At 44.1% G+C, this 18,481-nt stretch overlaps 1 protein-coding gene across 3 annotated transcripts in view; it reads left to right on the plus strand.

The window, feature by feature from the left end:
• Positions 1-17,290, plus strand: part of AIMP1 (aminoacyl tRNA synthetase complex interacting multifunctional protein 1) — a 135,259-nt gene extending 117,969 nt beyond the window's left edge. For all 3 annotated transcript variants that reach the window (XM_082256986.1, XM_082256984.1, XM_082256985.1), the window contains 2 exons: positions 6,988-7,156; positions 17,031-17,290. In XM_082256986.1, coding sequence (XP_082113112.1) covers positions 6,988-7,156; positions 17,031-17,197 — 336 coding nt within the window. In that variant the 3' untranslated portion in view covers positions 17,198-17,290. The remainder of the gene's footprint in view (positions 1-6,987; positions 7,157-17,030) is intronic.
• The last annotated feature ends 1,191 nt before the right edge of the window (positions 17,291-18,481 follow it).

Raw genomic sequence — 18,481 nt, forward strand, 5'->3', positions numbered from 1 at the left:
AATGCTGCTAGGCTCCTCTGTGTTGCTTCCCTGAACTTCTGGTTCGGACAGGAAAGGGCTAACAGTGGACAGTGCAGTCTCCAGTCAGTCTTTTATCTTTGAGGGGGCAGAGGGAAAAGCAGGGGAGTGCCCTTCCTTCCTAGCCTAAGGCTCTGTCTTTCTTTTGATGCATACACTGTAGGAAGACACAAGTCCTTGTATGCATGGGTGCCTCCTCTCATGGAAACCTGGTGCAGCAGTCATGGCACCAGCCTAAACTGAAACATATGCAAATCCCACAAAAACCATACAATATAATATGTGCTAAAACAGCACTTGCAAAATTAACCATCGCTTGGTAATGCTGTGATAAATAAGGCCCTTCTTGTCTCTCTTTATAATCGATTGGTTGATTTGCCATTGGAACCATTGATCGCACCATCACGAGGAAAGGATAACAAACAACAGCCGGCAGATATCCTCTGGTCCCTAGGTAACCAGGAGGTGAGATTGCCCTTTTTTGTTCTATAATAAATGGGTCAACACCATCTGGTAAATGCAGACCTTCATTTGAAGGGCCATATTTATCACAGCATTACTAACAGTGATTCATTTTGCTAGAGCTTTTTTAGCACATATTATATTGCGTGTCATTTGTGGTTTATATATATTGGTTTGGGACAGTTACTGCACGCAGAAATATATTGGCGAGAGTGCTTTTATAATATCAGTTTTAAACTGAAACATAGGCAAAGACTAAAAGATAAAGAAGCAGCCTACTCAGTAAGTGGATAAATCAGCTGCTGAAAGTGCTTAAAAAGCTGAGGGTTTCAATTCACTTTAAAGCTGCAGTCGCGTGACAGTCTAGTCACGAGGCTTCTCTCCTCTTCTGTTTACAGAAGGTGGGGACCTTCTTTGGATGTCCGCATCACTATGTGTGTGACGTGGACACTTCTTTGGATGGTCCAGCAGTGGGTCCTCCCAGGATCCAGAAGAGGTGTGATGTCAGCACAAAGACACTGTTGGGTACCAGCCTGTGCTGGCATATCTTCAGTGCTGGATTAGCGGTTCCCTGCACCCAGAAATTTGGACGGCAGACTTCAATGAGTATATCTTGCTGCACAAGGTAAGGGAAAAAATATATATTTGCCAAGAAATGGGCTTTAAATATGTGTCTTAAAACGCAGCTGAGAAATGCATACTCACATCAGAATCCTTGCCTCACTCTGACAGTCCGAACCTAGCAAGTGTGTCAAATGACCCTGGCTGTTATTTAACACAGAAAACTAGTGACATCTAGTGGCAGAAAGGAATTACTGTGGGGGATAGCTCCAAATTTAAGGTGAGTATTGGCTGCTTTTTTCTTTTAAAGGACTATTTTTTTTATGTTTTAGCTGAAATTCTACTTAAAGTACCAGTTTAACTTCAGAAATACCCATTTGTTAGAGATGGCTTATTGCACATTAAACTGGTCAGAGCTCCTACATCAGCTTCTTTGGTGAGGCTGAGCGTAGGTTCTGTGTGACACAAGAAAAAAACAGGAGTGCCTCTAAATGTTTCGGATCTAAATTGGTTTTAAAGTGGAGTTCCACCCTAAAATTATACTTACCTCCATCTTCTCGCTCCGGGTCACCTGAAAAACAAATGGATAATCGCAATTTTTTTTTTTTGTTTTACTTACCTCGTTTAGAAGAAAATATACTCACCTTACTTCCTTCTTCCTCCCCTCGGCGGCCATGGCTATTCGTCACTTCCTGGCTTTGCAATGATTCCTGGGAGCTGAACGTCATCGCTCCCAGGAATCAATGCGCCTGCACCGGCCCCGACGTCAGTTCCGGTGCAGGCGCCGTCATACCTTGCAAAACAGCTTCTGGGCATGCCCAGAAGCTGTGCAGGGATGACGCTGCGGACCCGGAAGTGACGGCGGGGCTGGTGCAGTGCATCGTGGTACCGAAGAAGACGGAAGAGGACGCAGAAGAGGATCGCGCTGGCTTCAAGCTGCCCACACCTGAGATGGCAGCACTGGACAATACTTTTTCAAGGTAAGTATTTCTTCTAAAAGGTAAGTGCAACCCGGGACAGATCAGAGGCTAGCCATTGTGGAATGTACTAGCCCTGACTGTCCCGGGGGTATTTTTATTAAAAAAAGTATTCCCAGGGTGGAACTCCGCTTTAGGGTAAACACTATAGTGTTTGCTCTCCTCGTTGTGTGGCTGGGGTCACACATATAGTTCAACATGGTAATCTGGCTTTATGAGAGCAATGATCCCCGGAAAAAATTATTAACTAAAATAGGATAAAGAGAAGAGAAAAAAAAAAACTTCTCTATGCGTATCTTAAAAAAATAAAAATAAAATCGTGTATATATATATATATATATATATATATATACAAAAGACAAAACAAAAAAGAAAAACAGGCAGACTCGATGGACTACTTTGTTTTTTTTCCGCCATCTCTTTTTTATGTTTCTATGTATCCGGTGCAAACAGATTAAACAACCTACAAGGAAAGGCTCACCTTAGGATAATGCCTCTGTGACGCTTTGGGTGCTGATTGGCTGCCCAGAACTCACTTTAGGCCATGGAAAAGAATCAAAAGTGTTGGAGAAACTGCAGCCAGTCAGACATGAAGGAAACCCTTTGAAAGCGAGAGTGAATCTTCCCAACATGGATAGACTGCAGAAAAAAACTGACAAAGGTTCTAACACTCCAACCACTCTAACTGGTGTGAAGCCGTACAGTATTTTGTGAGGGGAAAAAAGGAGATCCATGCTGTGAATTAGTTTTCCTGCTGAAAATAACTTCAAGAGAAATATTTCTGCTGTGAGCCATCATAAACTGAGGATTGAATTTCACGTAAAGGAAGAGCTCATTTTCATTCAGATGTTTTGGAAGTTTTGTTTTAGCCCTAATAATAAAACCCAGCTATATCTTATTTCTGGCAGAAAAAACACGAATGTGCAAGGAATGGCTGGATCAATACTAACCAAACCTGTTTTGTGTATATTTTGGCATTTTGTGCCTTTCTTAAGACGTGCTGAAAAATGTAGCATTGTTATAGTGATTAGACTTGGGCACATGCAAAATTTTGTGTTTTTTAAGATTTGTTAATGCATGTAAGATGGATTATGTGTTTACCCCTATCCTTTTAATACTAAAACTGTATCCTGCTTACTAGTGTCTAGAAAATGACATTTAGGAACCACAACAATGAAAAGTTAAAATGTTTTATGTCTGCTGTATATAGAGGTGCATCTCATTGTACACAATATGTGTTGTGAATGTATCCTTTGGTGAACTTTAGAAGCATTATCTGGTCTTCGCGCTAAGCTGCGAATATGCTGTTCTCAATAGTTGGGCTCTTTCAGACATAGGGGTGGTGCGGGGCTGGTTGGACATTTTTCCGAGACTATGAATGATAACACAAAAACGTTTCTTTCACTCGTGGTTAGTGTTTGGCTGAAGCCATTTATTATCAATCAACTGTGTTTACTCTTTTTAAATCATAATGACAACAGAAACTACCCAAATGACCCTGATCAAAAGTTTACATACCCTGGTAATTTTGGCCTGATAACATGCACACAAGTTGACTCAAAGTGGTTTGAATGGCTATTAAAGGTAACCATCCTCACCTGTGATCTGTTTGCTTGTAATTACTGTTTACTTGTAATTAGTGTGTGTTAATAAAAGGTCAATGAGTTTCTGGACTCCTGACCGACCCTTGCATCTTTCATCCAGTGGTGCACTGACGTTTTTGGATTCTGAATCCTGGGGAAAGCAAAAGAATTGTCAAAGGAACTGCGGGAAAAGATAGTTGAACTGCATAAAACAGGAAAGGGATATAAAAAGATATCCAAGGAATTGAGAATGCCAATCAGCAGTGTTCAAACTCTATTCAAAAAGTGGAAAATGAGGGGTTCTGTTGAAATCAAACCACGGTCAGGTAGACCAACTAAAATTTCAGCCACAACTGCCAGGAATATTGTTTGGGATGCAAAGAAAAACCCACAAATAACTTCAGGTGAAATACAGGACTCCCTGAAAACATGTGGTGTGGCTGCTTGAAGATGCACAAGAAGGTGGCACTTGAAGAAAGATGGGCTGCATAGTCGAGTCTCCAGAAGAAAGCCATTACTACGCAAATGCCACAAAGTATCCCGCTTACAATACGCCAAACCGTACAGAGACAAGCCTCAAACCTTCTGGCACAAAGTCATTTGGTGTGATAAGACCAAAACTGAGCTTTTTGGTTACAACCATAAACGCTACATTTGGTGAGGAGTCAACAAGGCCTATGATGAAAGCTACACCATTCCTTCTGTGAAACACGGAGGTGGATCGCTGATGTTTTGGGGATGTGTGAGCTACAAAGGCACAGGAACTTTGATCAGAATTGATGGCAAGATGAATGCAGTATATTATCAAAAATGCTGGAGTAAAATTTGCTTTCATCAGCCCGGAAGCTGCGCATGGGATGTACTTGGACATTCCAACATGACAATGATCCTAAACACAAGGCCAAGTCGACCTGTCACTGGCTACAGCAGAATAAAGTGAAGGTTCATGAGTGGCCATCTCAGTCTCCTGACCTCAATATCATTGAGCCAGTCTGGGGAGATCTCAAACGTGCAGTTCATGCAAGACAGCCCAAGAATTTACAGGAATTGGTGGCTTTTTGCCAGGAAGAAGGAGCAACTTTACCATCTGAGAAGATAAAGAGCCTCATCCACAAATACCACTAAGGACTTCAAGCTGTCATTGATGTTAAAGTGGACAATACACGGTGTTAAGAACTGGGGTATGTAAACTTTTGATCAGGATCATTTGGGTAGTTTCTGTTGTCATTATGATTTAAAAAGAGTAAATACAGTTGATTGATAATAAATGGCTTCAGCCAAACACTAACCATGAGTGAAAGCAAAGTTTTTGTGTTATCATTTATAGTCTCTCAAAAATGGCCAAGAAATCATAAATTCTGCCAGGATATGTAAACTTATGAGCACAACTGTGTGTGTGTGTGTGTGTGTGTGTGTGTGTGTGTGTTTTTACCTTTTTTCTATAAGTGATCATATTCCCTCTGTTCTCAGCTGCAATAAAGCTAGGGGGGAGAATCAGCAGAACTCTGGTCTTCCCAATGGAAGGCTGTTCAGGGGGGTTGTGTCAAGACAAGTCTGGTCATTGGAGGAGAGTAGGCTGAGTTCCGAGCATAGCAGTAATAATAGAACAAACAGTCCTAGATAAACCGCGTAGTTAAAGTATTGACAGCTAAATTACTGAAGACTGTCACAGCTGTGTCAACCTCTCACCAGAAACAGAGACATCTGTTAGTGAACCGATGCAGTCCACGTGAATGAAACAACAAAAGGAAAGAAGGACTACTGTCCACCAAGAAAGTCACATTTGTGGAACACTTCAGTTGAAGTAAAAAACAACTTTATTGAAAAATTGCACATTACAAAAAAAGGGCAGCAGTAAGTTAGCCTCCACCACACCTAGATTAAAATAAAGACAATGTTGTCTGTTGGGATTGGCAGCTGTGCACGCACCCATTCATACACACAGTCACTCTCTAAAGAGTTGGGGACTCAAGCAGAAATATTCCTACAATAAGAGTAGCACCATTCCTCAGCTGAGATATCTAGTCTATAAAGGTCATCTAAGTCAAAAAGGTCATGTATTGTACTGGTCCAGAGCTCTGAAATAACAGTGTTTTAGATATGACTGTGTGTCGTTTGGAATAGCAGGTAAGTATGGGAATTGCCATCGCTGGACATGAAATCACTGAGCTTCCGATTAAAAAGTATGCTAACAAGCAATTCCCTTGAAGTCTTCCACTAGCAGAATGGAGCAAAGGCTCCTATAGGTGTAGTGGAAACACAGTGGTCAAGGTGCTGTTAGGTGTAGTCAGAGTGGGTAAAGTTCTGAATGCCGTTCAGCCGGACAAGAATAGACTTTAGGGAGAATAAAAGTGGGGGAATTGCTCGCCACCTCGTGCATTAGAACATCTCCCTTACTGTGACTTGCCCCTTTGCTCACATCCACTCCGGCACTGGCATCTGACCATCCACTAGTCTATGCTGCGTTCGGCTTCTACCTCACCCCCTATGCATGCTTACAGCTGCTGTCACTTGAAGGACGCCATGTGCATGATGAGGACACGCTGACGCGATTTGTTAGCCAATCCAGGCTAACTTCTTCAGAGCGAGGAAGGGTTTGCAGACTGCGGCTTAAATATCCTTGAGTTAGTGTAATAATAACCACTCGCCACTAGATGTCATGCATTCTCACACTAACTCTTCATTCATGCGCAGGGGGTGAGGTGGAAGCTGAACGCAGCATGGACTAGTGGATTGTCGGATGCCGGAGCTGAGTGGATGTGAGTGAAGGGGCATGTCACGGAACGGGAGATATTCTAATTCAACCGATGAGTTCCGAGCATAGCTAGAGAACTGACCGTCCTGTGCTCTCATGCCTAGTGTGTTCAGTTTTTAAGAGGAAAGCAGAGGGACTGACAAACACCAGGGATTTCACACAAAGGAAGCAATACAAAGAACAGGTACATTTTTATACAAGTACATGGTACAGCAGGAACATATCAGGAATATGAAATGTTGGGTTTACATATTCTTTAAGGAGTAAGTTTATCATTGCAATTTAATCTAAGGCACACCTAGACTGCAACTGAGGTTGGTCCGTCATTTTTTTTTCCGTGCGATTACTGCCGACAGCTTTAGCCGCAAGCAGTGATCATTGTATTCTGATGGCTGGGAAAGCTCCCACTGTCGGAATACAATGGCTCGGATGGAGGGATTTCCCCATCGACACTAAAGGTGTTGATGGTGGAATTAAGCAATTTTTTTCCTTCAACCCATGGTTGAAGGAAAGACAATTGGTTATTGTTTGGCGTGGCTTACATTCTTATTTGTTGTTTTCTGAAGTAGTTGAAGGAAATTTAAGCAAATGCTTCTTTAGGTCATAAACCTGTGTGATCATCTTTTTTTAGATGCAGAATCGGATGGCCGTGCTACTGTGTAACTTGAAACCTGCCAAAATGAGAGGGATCCTTTCTCAAGCCATGGTTATGTGTGCAAGCTCTCCGGAGAAGGTGGAAATACTAGACCCTCCCAGTGGAGCAGTTCCTGGAGATAGAATTACATTTGAGGGATTCCCAGGTAACACAACTACTGTAGTAATGGGTCAGGAGGGGCAGGATTATTTACTTCTGTTCTTATTTATAAAAAACCTTCTGAACTTCATTCATATCTGCAGGAGGGAATTCTCGGGTGTCATGCTTGTTTTAAAATAAAAATACAGTCTGTACCACCACAGGGATGTTTACAAATGCTTTACTGTGGTAATTATTCTTTTCCTGTGTAAATTAAATATAATTACTGTTTCTTAGTCATTCATAAAAGGACACATGGTCATTAGGGTTTACTGCTGCCTTCAGGAGAAATTCGACAATGGCAAGCTAGAAAAGGCAGTTGGCCAGACAAGTATAACCCCTTCCAGTCCCATGATGCTTCCGTTTTTTTTTTTACTTTGTCCTAGTAGGCGGTATGTCTTTTCTCATTACAGATGATACCTGTTTGTTCTTGACCGTTTTACTTTTATCAGTTAGGATTCCCTATTATGCTGCTAAGCTGTGACTTCTTTTGGATCCTTCCAGATTACCTGATTCTTGGCACCAGTTTGAAGGTTGTAACTGGGACCTGCTGAACTGAAAGTTGCAGGGCTAGTCTGTATTGTGACCTTCAGGTACAAGGCTCTGCCTTTGGTGCTTCCCAGACACACTTTGTACTGGTTTGTTAGCCACAGAGTGCTTTACAGGTCTGGGGCCGTGACACTGTCTCTGTTGTGATTCTGATCCCTGAAGACTTCCTAAGGAGTATGCCTTTGATAGGGGTGATGATTGCTTGGAATGTGACATGTTCCCTGGGCTCTGCATCTGGGGCTCTCCAGTACCTTGGGCCTCTCCAACTCACAACCCTTTAAGCAGTTTTAGGCTGGCCTGCAGTGTTCCTCTAAGACAGTGGTTCTCAACTCCGGTCCTCAGGACACACTAACAGGCCAGGTTTGCAAGATAACTGAAATACATCACAGGTGATATAATTTGCTGCTCATTGATTGCAGTACTCTAGTCTGCATCTCCCCAAGGTAATACTTAAAATCTGGCCTGTTAGTGGGTCCTGAGGACTGGAGTTGAGAACCACTGCTCTAAGAGGACCTGAAACTACTACAACTACAACTTGGATCGTTGACCCCTGCTTAAATCCACACACTACTCGTAGTCTTTTCTACCTCCCTAAGGTGTAGCTCCTTCATCGGCCCTGTCCAGGAAGGAGTTTTATTTTGCTATGCAAGATTTCACAATCAAACTGATGCTAGTGCCATAAGCATACTTCTACGTCCTCTCCTCTAATCTATCCCTGACATTCTGGCAGCTGCTGCAGCCCCAGCACAGTCAACTACGGATGAGGAGGAGCTTTACTATTCTCTTTTCAATGAATTTGTGCTTGAGGAGACTCAGTCTGCTGACATAACTGCTAGGCTTCAGGATACCATTTTGGTTCTTGTTGAAGCAGGGTGCGTACATGTTTAAAACTGCAGCAACCTGCCTGTGTCTGAAACCACTCCTGTTACCAGTTTGGGCTCCCGTACAGGTCCCAAGACTGTCTAAGCCTTTCCAGTGCATTCGTTACTAAAAACTTATTTCTCTATTGTTCATCAACAGACACAGCTCCATAACTTCATTACCATTGGGTTATGCTCCTCCAATCAGGAATAGGCACTAGGCAGGAAAAAAACTTTACCACACCCATGGGGGCTGTCCCTGCAGGCATAACCCCACACACTCTGCTTCAGATCACAGTTTGTTTCTGCCTAGGTTTAGGAATAGGACCTAGCTCCCTGCTGGGACTTTGGTCTTAGCTGTAAATGGGGAATTTTTATTATTTTGTGATTTTTTTTTTTCACTAGTTAGTTCCCGGAGAGCTAAAAGCAACAGCCTGCTGTGGTTTCAGACTGGATAATCTAGGTCCTTAAGGTCTCCCAGCTGGCCAGCAAGCGTGAGCAGGTTATAGTCAAGAACTAAGCCTCGCCACGACAGTGCCCCGTCGGATGGGGACGAGCCTGTGAGTGAACCATCTCATGGGGACGCGATCTACCTGGAATGCCCTGAGTCACAGCATACCCCCTGGCTGACAGCACACCCATCCTGGGTGGGAGGTGATCTGTTTTGGAGTGTCGCCCACCTGGTATCATGGTATGGTGAGTAATTGTCCACCAAAACCTCTAGTGGTCTCGGGGCAGACGTGGGCCCTATCCTTGGAATGGTCGGACCCTCGGGGCTCCCTCGGTTCCCCTTGCCTCTCGGGAGGACTAGGCCCAAACCCCTCCGTTTTTTTCCCCTACCCTGTGCAGGTTCCTACTGTGGGGGGGTTGAAATATTGCGGCCGCTATGGCACCTTTTTGTTGGAACTGGCTGGTCCTGGTGGGGTCCCTTTCTAGGGACCCTCCGATGCCTGATGTTCAGGGACCCCTTTTGGGGGTCCTGGAGACCGAATGGCGCACCGTTGGGGCCATCATTTTGCTGTGGATCAATGTGTTCTTTTTCCAATTGTTTTACATGGGCAGCCATTTTCTGTTAGTTCCCCATAGGAATGCTTGGGTGGCCATTTTCCTGCAGTCCACAATCGCTGGACAGGTGAGCAGCATGGCACTTTAATTCTAGCAAAGACACAGGCTGTTCTTTCCTTTTTTCTGTGCAGATTAGTTTCACTTTCGTTTTTTCACAGAGCAAGTTGGCAGCTCCTGAGGTAATGTTTTTCTGGGGTTCCCTTTGGGTTTTCCGTGTACACTCTGCTAGATTGTACTAGCCTGGGGTTTGGTAGCCCGTTGCAATAGCAGTGAGATCGCGATTTAGCATCTCTTAAAGGGACAGTGCACTTTTTTTCTTACCAGTGTAAAATTAAGTCCCAGGATAAAATTTCTCCTACAGACCCCTTAGGTGCTGCTGCGAACCCTTCTGGGTCACAGTCTCAGCCTGATATCACAGCATTTTTACTAAGCCTGATGTCAAAAGTAGATTTTGTAATTACAAGTGATGACAGCCGCAAACGCCCTCTGCCTTCGCCTCCATCGGCAGTGTCTTCAGACTCTGAGGCAGATATGGCAGCCACAGATGCAACCCACCCTGCAGGGTCGGTGTCTTCGCATTCTGTCAGTGAAGAGGACCTGTCCTTATCAGCAACATCGCGGGAACGCGCCTTGGTGGAAGCCCTTATAGTTTCAGTGGGGGAAACTTTAAAATTGGTGTGATGAATCTACAGCGTCGGGTACGCAGATGTCTTTTGGCTCCCGCAAATCCCAGAAATCAGGCAGGGTGTTCCCTTGTCCTGATGTTTCATGCCATTGTGGATGAACAATGGCAGCATATCAAGCACATGCTGGTGGTGCCTAAGCGTTTTAAATGCCGTTACCCTTTTGCAGATGTAGTATCCTCTAGCTGGACCGTACCACCGAAGATGAGTCACCCAGTTTCCAGGCTAAACAAGTCTACTGTGGTTCCGGTGGAGGACTCACAACTTTTGGGGACCCCGTGAATAGACGAGTGGAGTCCCTATCCCGCCATTTATACATGATAGCGGGTTCCATTTTAAAAACGACTTTTGTGAACATTCTGGTGTCACAGACGGTTACTGAATAGGTGAAGCTACTAAAAGCAAACTTGGATGCTGAATGTTTCCCCCCGGTGGTGCTTGAAATAATGGACCAGTTGCCTCAAGCCCTGGTGTTCATGTGTGATACCTCCCTGGATGCGGCTCCACTAGTGGCCAGGTTGTCCGCAGTGGGGATTGTTATTAGACGCATGGAGTGGCTAAAAAGCTGGTCTGCTGACCAGGCTTCCAAAAAGGCCTTGACTGATCTCCCCTTTACAGGGGAAAGGTTGTTTGGATCCTCTCTGGATGAGTTGATCAAAGGTCTCACTGGGGGGAAAGAGTATGCTTCTTCCTCAATCCTCTAAGGGTAAGGTGCCCCATTCTAGGCAGGGGCTCTCCTTCTCTGCTCATAAGGAGCTTTTTCGTATCTCCGGGTCGCAAGAAAAAGGTAAACCGTTCAAGTCTTCTGGGGGTTCCAAGGAGCCATGGTCGGGAAAAAAAATCAAAGGTCGTTCTGTCCGGATCTGCAGACAAATCTTCATCTGCATGAAGGGGCGCCCTCACCCGTTTCTGAGGTGGGGGGACGTTTTCACTTTTCGCGGAACCATGGACCTCTTTAATTCAGGACAAATGGGTTTACAAACTGATCCGCTCGGGGTACAAGATCGCATTCCACTCTCAACCGTCAAGGTTTTTCTCGTACAATCTTCCCCTATCTCCAGACCAGTTAAGGGACTTGCGAGGGGCGGTAAACGATTTGTTGTCGCAAAGAGTGATTGTGCCGGTTCCCTCTCAGAAACCCTTTCATGGGTTTTATTCAAACCTGCTCACCGTGCCCAGAAAGGATGGCAAGGTGCATGCCATCCTGGACCTCAAGGCTCTGAACCACTTTGTGTGGGTACAGAAGTTTCGGATGGAGTCCATCTGCTCAGTCGGTAGTGGCATCACTACACCAGTGAGATTTTTTGGCCTCAATAGATATTAAGGACGCTTGCAGTAGCAGAAGAGCATTTTCAATTTGTGGCGTTACCCTTTGGTTTCGCCTCCGCCCCCAGGGTTTTTACCAAGGTACTGGCCCCAGTGTTGGCATTGCTGCACCAACAGGGATTGCAGTACTGGGGTACTTAGACGATCTCCTATTGAGAGCGGACTCTCTTTTAGCCCTGATGGGCGACCTAACGAACACTGTCCAAACCCTGCAGGAGTTTAGGTGGACCATCAATTTAAAGAAATCTGCCATGATACCTGCCTCGAGACTGGATTATCTGGGCCTGACTGTGGATTCTGGCTTGGCGAGGGTCTTTCTTCCCCCAGACAGGCTGAAAAAATTGCAGGAGGCGATTCGGTTGCTGTTGGGAACCGATTTACCCTTTCTGAGAACCTGCATGCGGGTATTTTGTCTGATGGTATCAACCTTCGAGGCGGTTCCGTTTGCTCAGTTCCATACAAGACCTTTTGTGAAAGGAGACTCTTGTCAATTGGAACAAGGATCCAAAGTCCTTGGACACTGTGATTCGGTTGAGCCACAACACACAGTCTGCTCTGTTGTGGGGGATTCAGTCACCAGCTCTATGCCAGGGCAAGTCCTTCCTCCCGTTGTTTTGGACGATGGTAACCACGGACGCCAGCCTGTCAAGCTGTGGCGGGGTGCTGGGGAAGCTCTGTGCCCAGGGAACCTGGACAGCAGAGGAGTCCAAACTGTCGATAAATGTTTTGGAGTTCAGACTGATAAAGCTTTGCCTGCAACCATGGACAACTCGTCTGCAAGATTGTCCGGTTCGGATTTAATCGGACAGTGCCACAACTGTGGCTTACATCAATCACCAGGGGGGCACCAAGAGTGTCTTGGCGGCCAAGGAGGTGGCCGAGATTCTGGACTGGGTGGAAGTTTGTTCTAGCTCTTTCTGCGGTGCACATCCCAGGTGTGGAAAACTGGCAAGCAGATTACCTGAGTCATCAGGTGTTGGACCAGGGGGAGTGGTCCCTACATCCGGAGGTGTTTCATCTCCTGTGTGTTCGGTGGGGGACACCCGAGGTCGATCTGTTTGCTTCTCGTCTCAACAAGAAGGTGCAGAGGTTTGTACTCTGGTCTCGAGACCCTCTGGCCTGACGCCACAGATGCACTGGTGGCTCCTTGGGGTCAGTATCGGCTGACTTATGCCTTCCCTGTTAAAACTTCTGCCAAGGCTTCTACGCAGGGTAGATGTGGAAAGAATTCCGGTCATTCTGGTGGCCCCTTGAAGACTTCCTCTCAGGGAAGATCTGCTGTCTCAAGGCCCGATCTTCCATCCTGCTTTACAGTCGCTGGCTTTAATGGCATGGCTGTTGAAAGCCAGGTGTTGAGAGATAGAGGTTTTTTCCGACTATGTGATTCCTACCCTAATGAAGGCTAGGAAGTCGACTTCCAGGAAGATATATCATCGCACGTGGAAATCGTACATTTTATGATGTGAATCGCTGAAAGTGCACCCTCGCTTGTTTTCCATTGCTAGGGTTTTGGCCTTTCTACAGAAGGCCACGCATACCTCGATTCAAACTTTTCTTCAGGGAGTGCACCATGTGGCTCCTCTAAAACAGTCCCCGCTACCTCAGTGGGATCTCAGTTTGGTATTATCTGTTCTTCAAAAGCCTCCTTTTGAGAACATTAGGGAGATTTCTCTGTTTTCGTTGTCTCAGAAGGTTGCCTGTTTGGTGGCTATCACTTCTCCTTGCAGAATATATGAAATAGCGGCGTTATTCACCTTATCTGATGGTCCACAGAAACAAGTAGTACTTCGACCTAATCAGTCTTTTCTTCCTAAGGTGGTTTCTGATTTTCATTTGAATGAAGACATTGTGTTGCCTTCACTCTGTCCCAAGCCTAAGCATTCAAAGGACATTGCTTTGCATTTTATGTGAGTTTGAAAGGCAGGAACTTGGTTGTCCGTGCATACTTTTACATGGATCTACAATGTAGATGTGTTGGCATCTTTGGCTGCCTCTTTTTGGCCCAAAGGTTTTGTAGGCTGCTTGATTAATAAGAACCTTTTTTGTTCTCTTTGAGGGTATATGTTTTTTCTGGGTGAGCTCCGGTTTTTCCTGGTTGAGCTCCTTTTTACCTGGTTGGCTAAGTTTAGCCTTTGGGGAATTACGTTCTTCTTTGCGTTGTTCTCCCACCCCTCATGACAATACTGCTTTGGACATCCCAATGGTAATGAAGTTATGGAGCTGCGTCTGTCGAACGATAGAGAAGACTGGATTTTTTAAAGAACTTACCGTAAAATCCTTTTCTCTGAAGTACGACAGATGCAGCACTTTTGAGTGTATGGGTTTTTTTTGTCTTCTAAACTTGCAACGAAACTGCAATCTGAAGCAGTGTGTGTGGGGTTATGCCTGCAGGGACAGCCCCCATGGGCGTGGTAATATTTTTTTCCTGCCTAGTGCCCATTTCTGATTGGAGGAGCATAACCCAATGGTAATGAAGTTATGGAGCTGCGTCTGTCGATGAACTTCAGAGAAAAGGATTTTACGGTAAGTTCTTACAAAAATCCAGTTTTTGTACAGAGATTCAATTACCCCTGACAAATTATCTGTTATTCTAAAATGATTTGCTGAGCTATATCCCATGCAGAAGTTGTTTAGTAAGAAGTGAGCCGTTCCTGTTACTGACCCAGACATTTTTTGTTTTAAAATAACTCTCTGACTGTCCCTGTTGAGCACATTGTGGTGGTTAAAGACCAAGTTAACAAGCATCTGAAAACTACGTCTAAGTCCTTGTTTTTCTTAGTAGGCCCTGCACTGCAGCCTGCTATTGGTGTTCTGGAAATCGGCAGACCCTAAGGGTGTGATCCAAGAAAGTATCTAAAGAAACCAATACCACCCTTACTGATCATTCAGTTATAAAATGTTTTCAGCTTTTACCTGCTGCATTTCGCTATTGTTGTTGTGTTGATTGTGTTGGTGGACATTTGTCTCATTGCTTTGAATATATAGGTCTAGTCTTGTACACTGGATGAGTCGTCCGACTCTATATCTGTATGGGAGCCCTGAGGCTGATGGTAGCTTTCTTTTTGATGCAGTCCCGTATGCCCAGTTTTACAACATATCCCTGTGACAAAGTATTCTATTGTCATGAGACAAGCTGGCATGAAGATCAGGTTGTCCTCAGTTTGATGGATTTGGAATCTGGTTCTGGAGTCAGAAAAATAATTTCTCCCTGTTTTCTGAAAGATCCTCATGATGCATACCAGCCTGTGAGTCTGAGGAGGAGTCCTGGGCACCCTAGCGCTGCCGGGTGCTTGGACATCAGAAGCATCTTGTCTCCCAAACAACATTCTGGTGTTTTGGCCAATTTGGTTGTCCCTGTAATGTCAGAACTTTTCGATGGAGGGTCATCTGATACAGGTTAAGTTGGATAATGCTATGGCAGTGGCATACATCAACCATTAGAGAGGAACCAGAAATCTTGCAGGGCCTAGAGAGGTAGACTGCATCCTGTCCTGGGCACTTTATGTTCCAGGCTTATAGACTTCCTCAGCAGGGAAAGCCTGGATCTAGGGCACTGGTCCCTACATATGGAAGTGTTGAGGACCTGTGTCAAAGGTAGGGGATGCTGAATGTAGACTTCCCTGCCTCTAAATTCCAAACCAAACTGGAGAGGTTTGTCTCCAGGTACAGTGACCCTCTAGCAAAAGTAGTGGATATATGAACAAACTGTCTCTCTAAATTATAAACTCAAAAATGTGCAGCAACCTTTCTACAGTATATATAACATAATCCCCTCCCATTACCTTGATCAACAATGTGAATCACAGTGCTCTATATACATAAGTGATAAGATAAAACAATGTCCAAAAGTATGTAAAAAAGATTGCACTTCAAAAAGGTGTAACTCCATGTATTTAATCCATCCAGTACTTCTCCATCTGTACACCAAACTGCTTACTAGATGATTAATAGACTCCACAGTTACAGAGGTCTAATATATCTTAGTGGTTTTCATTCCTGCTGAATGGCTGGATCAGACGTTCCCCCCATTAATACAACATTTACTGGTCTCCAAAGATCAAAAGTACTAAGCATAGAAGAGACATAAAACAGAACTCCATAGTGCAGTAATTCGTATACCAGTTTATTAACCAGTTTTGGACCGGAAGATTTTCCCCCTTAATGACCAGGCCCTATTTTGCGATTCGGCACTGTGTTACTTTAACGGAAAATTGTGCGGTCGTGCGACGCTGTACCCAAATAAAATTGATGTCCTTTTTTCCCCACAAATAGAGCTTTCTTTTGGTGGTATTTGATCACCTGTGCGATTTTTATTTTTTGCGCTATAAACAAAAAAAGTGACAATTTTGAAGAAAAAAAATATATATATTTTTTCACTTTATGCTGTATAACCACATTCCCCAAAAAATTAAAAATCAAAAATTTTTAACATTTTAGGCCAATTTGTTTTCTGCTACATATTTTTGGTAAAAAAAAAATCGCAATAAGCGTATTTGATTGGTTTGTGCAAAAGTTATTGCGTCAACTAACTACGGGAAAGATTTATGTAATTTTTATTGTTTTGTTTTTTTACTAGTAATGGCGGCAATTTGCATTTTTTTTTTTTTTTTTTTGCAGGAATTCGACATTGCAGCGGACAGATCGGACCCCTAACTGACATCACTTTTGGGGGTACCAGTGACATTACTACAGTAATCAGTGCTAAAAATATGCACTGTTACAGTAATAATGCCATTGGCAGGGAAGAGGTTAACCCTGTTGTTGATCAAGGGGTTAAATGTAAGCCTAGGGGAGCGATTCTAACTGTGGGGGGGTTGGGCTTGTGAAATGATCACAGAGACATGCGATCCTATATAGCAGGATCATTGCAGGGGGAAGGACAGTCATCTGTGTTTACATCTAGCCGACCGTCCTCTCTCAGCGGGGAGAGATTGCGGGTGTCAGGCGGCAATCTGAGCCGCCTGACGCACACGCCGGCTTCCCCACTGACGATCAGGGGCAGGAGCGCGCCGCCGGCAACACGCGCCCGCCCCCTAGCTCCTCCCAGGCAAATGACATACTCCTTCGTGGTTTTGCCTGGGAGAGCCACTCTGCTGCCGTATATACACAGTATGCGGTCAGCAAGTGGTTAAAGAATGGTGGTATTCTCCCTGTTACAAATTCTTGCATTGTTACAGGTAGGTAGGGGCCAGCATTTGGCCCAAAGCACCATTAATGGTCAGTGTTTGGCTTTTGTGATCTGGAACCATTATGTAGAGTATAATTTATTCAGTACCAATGTTGCATCTTTGTTTTTTTTTTGTTTTTTTTTTTGTTTTTTTTACTGTATGACTATTTTTGTATTCAATAACTAAATAGAGAATGTCTTTAATCTGTGTATTTTTCATTACTTTTTCAGGAGAGCCTGACAAGGAGCTGAATCCGAAGAAGAAGACCTGGGAGCAGATCCAACCAGATCTTCTGACCAATGATGGATGTGTAGCAACTTACAAGGGAGTACCATTTGAAGTGAAGGGAAAAGGGGTGGTCAAAGCTCAGACCATGTCTCGAAGCGGTATTAAATAAAGAGTGTTGGGTTTATGTAAAGAGCACGTTTGTGGTGTGCTTGTGAGCTTTTAAAAACAACTACAATAAAGGCTGACAAATTGTTCATTAAAACTTGTATGTTTTCTTGTCTCACATTCAATTTGATGGAATTACAGTGCCTTGCGAAAGTATTCAGCCCCCTTGAACTTTTCGACCTTTTGCCACATTTCAGGCTTCAAACATAAAAATATAAAACTGTAATTTTTTGTGAAGAATCCACAACAAGTGGGACACAATCATGAAGTGGAACAAAATTTATTGGATATTTCAAACTTTAACAAATAAAAACTGAAAAATTGGGCGTGCAAAATTATTCAGCTACTTTCAGTGCAGCAAACTCTCTCCAGAAGTTCAGAGAGGATCTCTGAATGATCCAATGTTGACCTAAATGACTAATGATGATAAGTAGAATCCACCTGTGTGTAATCAAGTCTCCGTATAAATGCACCTGCACTGTGATAGTCTCAGAGGTCTGTTTAAAGCGCAGAGAGCATCATAAAGAACAAGGAACACACCAGGCAGGTCCGAGATACTGTTGTGGAGAAGTTTAAAGCCGGATTTGGATACAAAAAGAGAGATCCCTCTAAACTTTCAGCTCATACAAAGAGAAGACTGATCAGAGATGCAGCCGAGAGGCCCATGATCACTCTGGATGAACTGCAGAGATCTACAGCTGAGGTGGGAGACTCTGTCCATAGGACAACAATCAGTCGTATACTGCACAAATCTGGCCTTTATGGAAGAGTGGCAAGAAGAAAGCCATTTCTTAAAGATATCCATAAAAAGTGTTGTTTAAAGTTTGCCACAAGCCACCTGGGAGACACACCAAACATGTGGAAGAAGGTGCTCTGGTCAGATGAAACCAAAATCGAAATTTTTGGCAACAATGCAAAACGTTATGTTTGGCGTAAAAGCAACACAGCTCATTAACCTGAACACACCATCCCCACTGTCAAACATGGTGGTGGCAGCATCATGGTTTGGGCCTGCTTTTCTTCAGCAGGGACAGGGAAGATGGTTAAAATTGATGGGAAGATGGATGGAGCCAAATACAGGACCATTCTGGAAGAAAACCTGATGGAGTCTGCAAAAGACCTGAGACTTGGACGGAGATTTGTCTTCCATCAAGACAATGATCCAAAACATAAAGCAAAATCTACAATGGAATGGTTCACAAATAAACATATCCAGGTGTTAGAATGGCCAAGTCAAAGTCCAGACCTGAATCCAATCGAGAATCTGTGGAAAGAACTGAAAACTGCT

Source organism: Pelophylax lessonae (genome assembly GCF_965119305.1).
Source record: "Pelophylax lessonae genome assembly, chromosome: 1".
NCBI lineage: Eukaryota > Metazoa > Chordata > Amphibia > Anura > Ranidae > Pelophylax > Pelophylax lessonae.